This window comes from Pomacea canaliculata, linkage group LG2, assembly GCF_003073045.1.
Source record: "Pomacea canaliculata isolate SZHN2017 linkage group LG2, ASM307304v1, whole genome shotgun sequence".
NCBI classification, from domain to species: Eukaryota; Metazoa; Mollusca; class Gastropoda; order Architaenioglossa; family Ampullariidae; genus Pomacea; species Pomacea canaliculata.
The window spans coordinates 7,184,276-7,196,378 of record NC_037591.1 but is presented as its reverse complement, the minus strand read 5'-3'; the positions used below and the strand labels follow the sequence as shown (position 1 = coordinate 7,196,378).

The following is a 12,103-nucleotide window of genomic DNA, read 5'->3' as shown; positions in this document are numbered from 1 at the left end:
TTAGTTTGTAATAGGACTTAAAAGTGATAAATCCACGTCTTCTAATTCTGCTAAAGCTGTAGGCATCTGTACAACACCTTTTTTAAATAATTGTAGTTGTGCACAGGAAAGTCTCTTTAAATACGGGGGGCTGGGACAGAAAGACAGGCATTCAGCCAGTAAGGTCTTCTTTGGTCGACAGATTTTTGTTTTGTGCAGCAACCAACATCCAATGGACACGAACGCAAGCATCCAGACAGAACACACACACACAAAAATAATGAATAATAATACCAAGTCTGAACAGGTGGATGCAGGTACAGATAACAACACCTAGATATTATCATCACCTTTACCACAGTCCAGACAAACACAGGAGGACCACTCCCATCCTCACCACCTCATAAGAAAAACAACAGGAAGACAACTGGGAACGCACAAGGTTCACATACTCAAATGCATTTATTGCATGAAATTCTCGTTATGTCAGATTAAAAGGTCACAAGCTCAATGTGCCTTCAGCGACTTACATATGTGTCATTTATAAACATTATCGTAGATGACTCATGTGAGGGACTGAAGCCAGTGGCGCCTACATTCCATAAACACGCTTGCCTTGGCAAGAGGAGACAACGAAGGACAGCACTTAACAACAATAAGGAAAGAAAAAATTCCAACAAGAATCATATTTTCGACACAAACATCCAGTAAGTGAGCGGAAGTGGTGTAAATCAGATTATTTCACATAACAAAGTGTCGCACCTTTGGAGAAATGTACAGAGGTAACCAATGGTAACCAATTTCTGCTCGTGGTTATGGTAATTTATAATAGCATAGACTGGGTGACTGATAAAAAGAATTTTTTTTTTTTGGAAGTTCAAAAATGGTAGAGGATTAAGTGAAGATAGAATTGTTATGTACAACCATCACTTCCAGAAATATCTTTGAGAATAAGTCAAAAACATCTTTGAGTTACAACAAAGTCGTCTGAAATCACATAGCATTCTTCTTTCAATTCGGTGACAAGTGAGAAGAAAAATATATAAATTAAACCGAAGATCGCACGGTTATGGCGATGATAATGACAACGAATTATGAAATGAATTGAGATGTGAAGGCATGTGAAAAGTGGAGCTAGTGTGTGTGGCAGTATTTTTTTCAATTGCGTGAATTTGCTAAAACGATTGTGCATGAAATATTTCTTAGTGAAAAATTCTTTAAATGATATGTCTATCAATAGATAATTACAAACTATGAATTATTATGAAAATATTTTCCTTTTAAAGAAAATCTATTAACAGCACAAGAATAAATTAATTCCTATTGTTTAGTAAATAATAATTATGTAAATTTTGTTTAAGGTGAATATAGATTGTAAAATACGACAGCTCTCTCTAAAAGGACGAGAAATGATGAGAACGACTAGAAGAAGACAAAAGCAGGTAAATAAAAGAAATTTAAATGTGTGTGAAGGTAAATGATGACGACTGGAACCATTTACGACAAACATGTTCATAAAAGTTTTATTCAGTTTGGACGAGACGGACACAAACCAAATAAATGTCATCGCTAATTTTTTTCACAATACGTAAAATAATTTTATTTTCTCGTTTCCATGATAGAAATTCTCGTTTTATTACAAAGTTGTAAGACACTTACATTGCATCAGACCTAGCACACAGAGTAAGATTTCTGAATACCCAAAGAGATGACACCACGCAAAGGTTTATGACCACCAGAGAATGTTTCGCGGCGAGTTTCATGAATGGATATGAATGTAAAAAAATTAGTTCGAAAAAAAGAGAAAATCGTTCGGGCCTTGCTTACATTTTCCCAAGTACTTGGATTCTTAATAAAAGTGCCAGTGAGATTGTGCGCTAGTCAGTGATGATGTGTCTGAACATGTAATGAAGAATAGAGATTGCAAATAATCCGCGAAATGTTGTTTACTATCTTTGGTAATGATAATGTCTAAATAAATTACCTCCAGAAATGATACTTTTCTATTTTTCAATGAATTTTGTTTAAATCTTCTAAGTTCTTTACTTGGCCAGTCACATGCCTAATCTCATACCTCTTAGTCAATTTACAAACATTTTCTTTTCCAGTCCGTTAATAATTTTTTCAAAGCTGCGTTACCTGACATGGAGGGGAAGGGAATCACCACACTTTGTAACTCTACAACGCACGACTTCAAATATTTTTTCTTTAAATAAATGAATAAACAGACAAATAAATAAATATAAACCGACATTTTCGCTGGAAAGACAGAGAAATGAATAAAAAATAAAGCTCAGCAAATTTTATGATAATTATTCAGTGTGACATATTACAGCAACGAGCAAAATAATGCGAGTGCGTGTCGTTAAAAAATAAACAAACAAAAAATAACTAAGAAAAAAAACTTGATGTTGTGTCTAGAACATTTATATTGGACGCAATAAGTATTTCATTTAAGATTTCTAATCTAGAATGTGAGAAAAAAAATGAACAGAACAAAATGGCAGAAAGTAGTCACCCTCAGTACTAGGCACAGTCAATAATTTTTTTACACGAAAAATTAGACACGCGCACGCACACACACGCACGCGCTGTTATGGAAGTAAACTATTACGACGAATGAACATGAACACACGAGATTGTCTTTTGTTATTCTTATGTAACACTCATGTCCATAAATAACCAGTTTAAAGTGTCTTGAAGGAACCCGGGTGCTTCCTTCGTCATTTCCAACTTAAAATTGAAACAAGAGACACGCAAGACACAATAAACAGAATTGCAAGGGTATCAATGGGGATTGGGGAGGGGAATTCACAGCACCATTCTCGCGGAAAACGCGGACAGAACATGATACAGGATAATATAAATATACGCCCATGTCATTGTAAGTATGATTTTATTAAGTTGTTATAATACTGATAGAGTTCTATCTTTGGAAAGTGATGCAATACCTTGTTTTGCTACAAAGAAAATTACTCTCACTCAAAACGTACACGGAGTGTGGGGAATCAGTTTATTATAGTTTTTGTAAACAGAGAATTTGTACTTAACAGTGATTAAAAAAATTAATTTGAATCCTAAATTTGTTACGTTGACTAAGAAACGATTGAGAGTGTGTTGGACTAAACGAAAAAAAATGCGGTTTCTGACAGCGGAGTCAAAAGAACCTGGATGCCGATGATGCACACTAAGGTAAAAGAATGTTTGAAAGGAAGAAAGAAACAGTTAATGTTAAGAAGCTGGCAGACGATGAATGGCAAAGTTAAATTAATTGAGCATGTGCATATCTTTTACAGAGAAGCACTGCAAATGATGCACGGCCCTACTATCACACCCTATGATCTGCTTCGAACGAACAGCTTACTACCGCCACGGAATGGACAAAAGACTTTTATTTTTTTAAAAAAGAAGAAAGGTTGATTAAGTTTATAAATCCTTCTTCTTATTTTTCCATGTACACGAGGCGACTGCATGAACACGAAGTTAAAGGAAACACTAGGATCTGGATGTCTTTCACTCCTGCCATGTGTTACGAGAGAAAGCATTGTGTCAGGACGATGGATGAGGACATGCTGGATGGCCGTCCCGCCATCACGCTTGTGTGTGTGTGAGTGTGAGAGAGAAGGTATTTGAAAGGTCTTCCTGTACATGTCGAGTGGGCCTGCGTGGATGACATTTGTTCATTTGGTGAGGACATTCCAAACCGAGAAAAGACATAGGACACAATAAGGGTGAAAATTTTGCTCTACATTTTTAATCGGGCAAGAGGGACAAAAAAAGGACAATTACTTTTTTTTTATTATCGTGTCTGAATTTTGATGTCACCATTTCATGCATCGGTGCGCACACGAACGAGTATGTGTGTGAGAGAGAGAGAGAGAGGATGCCACGTGGTTCAGGGTTGTCGGTATCCGATCTTAATTAAAAACACTTTCGGTGCAGTTTTTGGTGATAAAGCAGCGATCGCAGTCAATCTCTTTTATCAAAGTTTGTTTTATTTTCCGTCGTCCGATAATATTCTCGCTCAAAATTATGAACACCTTCAAGTACCCACCCAACTAAAAAGAAAAAAATCCCCCTGGCGCAGTCAAAGACTAAATAAATTGTTGCAGAAAACAATGCTGGTACAGCGTGGAATACAGTAGGACAGAAAGAGAGAAACATACAAAGCAGATTCTCTTCCAAGAAAATGAAGCAGACACAGGGTTGATGTCATTAAAAAAATGTTCAGGAAGACAGACATGTAGAGAGAAAGAAGACGGACACAAGCAAGTAACAATGGCCAAGACAAACGCATCGAAGAACAGTTATACGTGATGTCGTGTTTCCATGGGACTATGTTCTGGGATCACGTGACTGTTCGCCATCATCTTTTACATAAAATCTTGTACAAGCTCCTCACAGGCAGATGATGTATGGTACTGGCAAGGGGGACAGCGCTGTTTACTTTCTCACTATAAGGAATATCAATCAAGAATGTGGGCAAAGAAGACAGTCAGCGACTGACGAGTTGACGATGAAAACAATGACGACGAGGATGGAGATTACGACGAGGATGATATTGTTGGCGGTGGTGGTGGTGGCGGCGTCATGAGCTCTACTCAAGCGTGTGGACATCTGAAGGTTTCATCTAGTACAAAAACTGCACAGACCGACGACATTTAGAACAGCCAGGGGACGTCCACACACAACTTAATAAAGCGGAGGTAGAAGCCAGTCTTCCATACTTGCTTCCGGCAGGTCGTCCAGCAGAGAACTGATTCCTAATACTATACTTAACCGCAAAAAGAAGCACACCAGTCCGGGACGACACGACCATCACGAATGTGTCCGTGCAAGCCTGACCAGATGAAGAGCACAGACAATGCTTTAAAAAAAATAGACAAGGGAATAATGGGTACACACACACTGGCATTACAAGCACTGAAACCTGTCTCAGAAGCAGCTTTAGCTGGACCTTTTATGCAATTATTTACATTAGTCTATGTCAAGTTTTTTTTTTACCCCCTGTAAAACTCTTGTCATTAAGTTGCAGACCGCGCCGTCAACTTGGGATGAGGAGGGACATTGAAAAAAAAAATGAATATACACATAAAACAGCCACTTGCCTTACTCTTCCATCTTAGTGTGAGGTTATCAGTGTCTACATGGGACTACAAAATCAACAGTTCACATCCACTACAATGACCCTTGTCCTCAAAATGTCCGCTCCGTTTGCGTGTCTCTGCAAACAAAACAATTTTCTTCTGTTGTCTGAACTCACAATGTGACGAATGCACCCTGTAGAAGAAGATGCTTCAAATGTCGCCACAGAGAAAAGTGAACTTCCTTTGCGATATGCGAAGTGTTCACTGCTTGTTCACAGGTAATGAACACTACTGAACACATGAACGTGACGACGAAGGGTGTGCGCTGGACTTCACTGTCCACGTGTCTGGAAGGTTCTTGTTGGCCACCTGCACACGATTCCTTCTGAAATTTTGAAACGCGTTTGGTTGTTTTTTTTTTTTTTCTTTTTATTTACTTTTAAGAAGATTGAATCGTGGAGACAACTTTGCTTCTGTCAGACACTGGATCACAACAATGGACAAGACAGGAAGTCATCAAACTTTAGAACAAAGCCACTGAACAGCTTTTTTTCTTCGCAATGGAGGTCTATGCCATTGGTCTGGCGTTACATCCACCGACTATCCCCACAAAATTTATTATATTTTAAACTTTTTTTGGTAGGAATTTGTGTCCTTGTGGAGGTCCGGCGCTGATTCGCTACCTGTGTCTGTACACTGGGCTCAAAATCGACTATCTTCCGTTCAAGGTGGAGGTTGAGGGGGATGTGTGTGTTTTGGAAGGGGGCCTACAACAAGACTAAATGTGGTCCACAGGTGCATCATACCACACAGGTTTGCTGCTCCCCCTGGTCCTAGAATCCCCTCCGTCACTGTAGTTTCCGAACTCTAGGAACGCGAACCACGGTGCCACTTCAACTGTGTTCCGTACTGCAGCTGCTGGAGCTTCCCGAGCCATTGGGTATTGCCGGGTGGCTTGCCGAGCTGCCTGAAGTTGTCTTGCTGGAGCTGTCCTCGCTGGCCTTCTGGCTGGCCGCCATGTTGGCTTTCTCTTTGCTCTTTTCCTGGTCGTTGAGCTCCTTGATGGCTTGTAGCTCTTTCTTCTCCTTCATGCGTCGGTTCTGGAACCAGATCTTGATCTGCCGCTCCGTCAGGCACAGCATGTGCGACAGTTCAATGCGGCGCCGGCGTGTCAGGTAACGGTTGAATTTGAACTCCTTCTCCAACTCCAGGGTCTGGAACCGGGTGTACGTTTGGCGACCTCGCCGTCTCTGGTTCGAGTTGGGCCCTGTAAACACAAAGTCACGTGATAATGAAAAACTTGCAAACACATAACATTAAAAATTTTTATGTTAATTGTAAAGTGTACAGGTAAATGATATCGGTCTTGTTTTAAATATATATGTAAATGTCGGACCTTTAAATAAACGTTATAAAAATTTGAAATATTTTTTTAATAGTGTTTAGATATGATACTTTTTGAGATCTAGATTAAAGTTTGTCCTGTGGAATGGAGAAGTATTCATGGGAGAGAGAGAGAGAAAACGCAGAAAGATGTAGACCCAGAAAAAGAATACACAGACGCTAAAGCGATAAGCTAAGAGAACACAAAGGACACATTACAGTATTTGTGAAGAAAAAAAACTCGTTTGTGAGGTGTACAATGAATTAGCCCGGTGTGTTTGTAGGGGGGGTGAGTCTGCTAGAAGATTTTGAACAATAGCGTACAAAACTTCTAGTCGTTCCTGCACCCTTCATTTTCTTCTTCGAGACATCATATTAATTATTCTTTTACTTCTTCTCTCTTTCTCTCTTATTACTGAAAATAATAGGATTGTCTTTGTCGTGATGATTGGCGATCCTCCAGCTGCCTTAAGCATTACATCCTGGCTTGTAATAAATACAAAGATCTGAGGCATTCCTTCTTATTTACTAAGACGTACACAAAAACACCAACAAAACCAAATCCAACAAAAAACAAAGCAAAACAAAACAAAAACACAAAACAACAAAAACCAAAAAAGCAAAACAACAAAGAAGCAAAACAAAACAAAACAAAACACAAAACAGCAAAAAAACAAAAGCAAAACAACAACAAAGCAAAACAAAACAAAAACAAAAACCCCAAACAGCATGATCAATTTTTTTTTTAATTTTCAAAGCTATACCATGATGCAACTATGGAAATAGCGAGTACTACTCCAGCCCCAACCCATCAAGGAGCAATAATGCGGCTAAAGTATCATGCAGCAGGCCGGCGAGGGAAGCAGGCAGCAAACAAACAGAAACAAATGAATGGTGATATTGCAGGCGGGCACGCACAGCGGCGGAGGGCGAGTCGCGACTCGGCGCCCGCACCACACGACAAAACCGTGGGATGGGGTTGCAGGCGGTCTGGAAGCAAGAAGGAAGAAGGCGGTGACATAGGACGATCGCTGCTTTTGTCGGAGACCCCAGGACAAAAGGGCGTCGCGTGGCATGATGGGGCTACAGCTCGGCTCTTTTAGGAGGTCAGGGCGGTGCCCCTCCGCGTTTGGCTTTCCATTGTAAATCATGCGTTTTGTCGTTTTCATGTGTAAATATGGGTCCAGACAGCAGTCGGAAATGCTAGGATTTGTCTCTTTTTTCTTTGTCTTCCTGTCAGGCTGTTGTCCTCTCTGTTTTCTGAATGGTGGATGGATTGTGGAGAGGGGTGAGGGTAGGAATGAAAGTCGTAAAAAATATGATTATGTTGTAGAAGAAATTTATATTTAAAAAAGACCAGAAAATACCTTCCCTCTCTCGCACAGTCCAGCTTGAATTTTATTTAGGATCTGCTGCCTAATTGGATGCTTATTTCGAAACTTACTTCAATGTACGTGCAACATGACTTCTGTATGTAGATATAAAACAAGGGTGGGGAACGTCAGGCCTACCAAGGCAATCGCAGATTTCAGAAAAAAGTTTTTTTTTCGTAGCAACATAAATGCATATGATAGAATAATAATATTAAGGTAAGTTTTTAAGGACAAGGCAGGAACGCTATTACGGGGTACACAGGACACATACGAGTAGATGTAATATTTTTCATGGCCCGAAAACTGGTGTTATAAATATAAAATGATCCTTGGAGGCAAAATGTTTCCCCACCCCTGCAGTAACCGTTTAATCAAAGCGGTCATTCCTGTCTCTGTTGTCTCTAAGACATGAAGGTATGAATACGCCATTAAATGTGTGAACGGATCAGTGGAAAAGTGAATGCTAATGATCTGATTCACTGATGAGTGATACATATAGGATATGTAGAATAACTGACAGCCTTGTTTATCGTGTATGTTCCTTCAAGCACGATTACCCTGGGAGACAGTTTTTTTTTTAACGGAGCTTACCTTCCTTGGTTTTCAAATCGTAACAACCGATATTTACTTACTACCAGCGATGCACAATCAAGTAAATGGATTGCAAAGTCTGTTATGACTAATGCCAGACACATGGAAGACCTCGTTCTCCAACATTGACAGAATGACTAATGAAAAAAAAACTTTTTGTAATAACCGATACCTTTGTGGGATAAGCCAACAAGTAAATATTTAAACATTTAAGGAAGACAATCCGCTGCCATTGTGTCGATTTTTGACAAACAAAAGAGTAACATTTCAAGGAATGAAAGTTATGGCCAATTGAGGATATTAACTTTGAATATAAAATACTGTAGAAATACAATAAACACATTAAATAAAAAATTAACATTACAACTTACAACGATAAAAATTGGGATGAAACTCTTCGGTGGCGAAATAAAAAAGTCTAGCTGTAGGGAGGAAGAGAGAGAGAGAGAAAAAAAAAAGACCCAATGATGTTTGACGGTGAAGAGGGCTTCACGTTTTCGCTCAATGATCCGAGATCCCCGAGTAGTGCAAACAGATCCTTATCAAGAGGAACAGCAGCTCCACCCGCCGCGCACCCAGCTTCCCGCCAACACACTCCGAGCTCGGCGGTGAAAGATAACTAATCATCAGCTTCACTTTACAGAGACTTAATAAAGGGGTACGTTGCTAACAACAGTTCAATTCATGACTGCGCTACAATAACCGGGGTAGGCGAGTGAGAGAGAGAGAGAGTGAGAGAGAGGGAGAGAGTGAGAGAGCGAGCAAGGGACGTCCAGTCTGATTACAGGTATTTTCTTGCCCTGAGAGATTGGTTACTGTTTTATTTGGTATAGTAATGACTCTTCTTTTGTTCGAATTTGTGTTGCTGGATAACAGAAAGCGTAGATTTTTGTCGTAATTGTAGGTTTTCTTCATCTAAATGACATTTACCGTGTCGTTAAGACTTCTGCTCGGATTCGCCAATGACACACTTGTGGTAGGAAGAATGCCCCCTTTCACGACAAAACAGAGATGTAGCAAGCGAGCTGCAAGTGGGAAAGTGGGGGATGGGGAGAGTGGGGAGGAGTGTCGGAGGAGGGGAAATTGATGCTGATTCCATTAAGAACACTTGTCGGGGACTAAGAGGGAGGGGGGAGAGGTGTGGGGCAGGAGGAGAAATTGTATGGCAGCCTGCGTGATTTGTCTTCGATTTGTCGCCGGAGTTCTGGCTCCTCCAGGGAGCGCCTCTGTCGTGCGCCGGCGATGCCAGCAGATGTCCCGTGGCGTTGGATGCAGCGCCTCCTATCGGGCGCTATTGTCTCCACCGACAGTTGCCTGTCTCCGCCAAGCCACCCGGCAACACGCGTAAGCCCTGATTCCTTTCACCCGTGTAGGCCGTCTTGTAGAAAGTATTCTTTCTTTCCTTTTATGTTGGTTTTTTGGTCCTTTTTCCGTTTTTTTTTTTTTTTTTTTTTTTTTGTCTTCTTGTTGAAAATTGAGACGACTACCTCTACCTCAGAAGCTGAAGATCGCCGTGCAGGTGTCTCGTGATGTCAATCTTTGATCATGCTCTCACGTAACTTTTCAAAGAAGGAAACACGAGACAGTTGCGAGTTGAATGGAGGGGAGGGAGAGTGAAGAAATATATATACACACACAGGGAGTAGTCACGGAAGTACTGAGAATGGTAAGCCGGAAGACCGACATTCAGAGAAGTAATAAAGGAATGAATGGAGCGCCGGCAAGCAGAAACAAAGACAGGATAAGAAAGAATGAGGAAAGGAGGAATTAAGAGAAGGGAGATGAATGAGCTGTGGTAACATCTCCGTTTGTCTGTGATTCTTTACTCTGTGATGCGTTAAAGAAAGAGAATTGGTTGAAAACTTGGTTGTAAAGTATAAAGAAGTCCATAACCCATGAATTAACTCCTGAAATTCATTAAACACCTTATTCTAAGTAGTCGTGGAAATACTGTAAAACGAGAAGTGGCTTTAGTCATTTTGTCTAATTAATTCTTTAAGCCAAGCCTTTAAAAGTCATGAAGCCCAGTTACATCGGCAAATGTTTGACCAATCTATTGGCAAATATATTTGGACTTAGACAACCATGTACACCCAATCTCCAATGTCCCGAGTGTTCTTCCCAAGCACTGATTTCCTTCACACTCACATTCTCACCTCCTCCAAACTTATTGAAACATTCCAAGAAATTTGTTCAGTTAAGAGGGGATTACACACCATCATTTCCTCCATCTTCGTTATTTTCTACAAACGAGGTTTGCACAACCTGTTCTTTTAGACCTTGGAACTCCAAGCCTCGTAGGAACCGTCTCTGGCGCCGAGGTCCATAATTCCTGAGTAACGACGCTTTTGCAGCCCTCGTATCGCGAAAATTACGAGAGGAACTATTTACACGAGATCTGTCTGTCCTTTGACTGTATTAACGGCATCGTAATCGGGTGTTATCACTTCTGGTGTCAGAACCTCACAATAAAGTCTCTCCCAGCCCACTTCTTCACGCCTGTGGCATTTTTACCTAGGTGATACCAACAAATGAAATATAGGTCGGTATCTCTCTACGGCACTGATTAGTTCTCTACAAGAAATATTGCAATCGCAGATGAAGACTTTTTAAGTGCTGTAGATATCAGCATCATTCAATAGCGATAATTTTGTGGGATTTATGGGGCTCTGTCTAAGAAGACAGGAATGCGAAGTATTTTGTCTCTCTCTCTCTGTGTAGCGTCAACGACGGGTGTGATATGATAATGTGCCAGTAATAACAGCAGGATAAGGCCAGCACCATGTCATGACCTTAGAAGTGGTAAGTATTTCAAACGGAAACACAAGCTTTCCTTTAACATTAAGCAGGAGAGGGTTCCCTTCAGTGCGCTGACAAATGTGGGAAGGGTATTGGGGATAAGTGATCCGACACTAGCCTCGGTTGAGCGATATGAATTATATCAGCCTGTGGGTGTGTTTTAGAAACACTTGCAGTCTGGGAACCGATTCCAAAATGTAGAAAAAAAGGTGAGCTTGATACAATTCCTTACCTGTACCTAGACACTCATTGTCATTTCTTTCGCTCTCTCTTTCCACCTCCCCTTACCTATAAAAACAATCCATCTTTTTGTTTTAAAAAAATTTTAAGTATCCAAATCCTTACTCCCCAGAATTAATTTATAGAGAAAGATCGATTTGTAAAGAGCAGAAATTATAAACAAATTATTTAGACCAGGTGCCTCAACAATAACAGTTCATATTCTCAGACACACACACAAACATCTTCACATCAGATATTAAGTGTCCGTTAAAACAGAGGAAACGAAGTTTCATTTTATTTTCATCTGTTCATATTTTTATATGTTGATTTACGGGAGAAATCATATACTCATGAAAATTTCGCAGACGTGGGCAAAAGTTGAGGATAACAAGGTAATGTAGTGGCATGTACACGAACCTTATACTCGCTTGACATCGTCGGGAGATTTAAATCAGTATCGTTTTAGAATATCATAATTTTCTGGTAAACAATGTGTCCACACACTGCACACTCGTAAATATAAAGCATCCTATTTTTTCTCCTATTCATAAACCACATCCGTATCTGCTTGTCATCCTTGGTAAGGTGTCAGGTAAAGAGCATGTCTCGTAAATGTATGAGATTCCTGTCAGCTTGCCGGTCTGCAAACATACCTACACAGATAAAAAA

General features: G+C 40.2%; 1 protein-coding gene across 3 annotated transcripts in view; it reads right to left on the bottom strand.

Moving 5' to 3' along the window:
* Nucleotides 1-407: 407 nt before the first annotated feature.
* The window catches only part of LOC112556658 (homeobox protein Hox-A7-like), a 75,474-nt gene continuing 63,778 nt past the window's right edge, over nt 408-12,103 (bottom strand). For all 3 annotated transcript variants that reach the window (XM_025225864.1, XM_025225862.1, XM_025225863.1), the window contains exon 3: nt 408-6,333. In XM_025225864.1, coding sequence (XP_025081649.1) covers nt 5,960-6,333 — 374 coding nt within the window. In that variant the 3' untranslated portion in view covers nt 408-5,959. The remainder of the gene's footprint in view (nt 6,334-12,103) is intronic.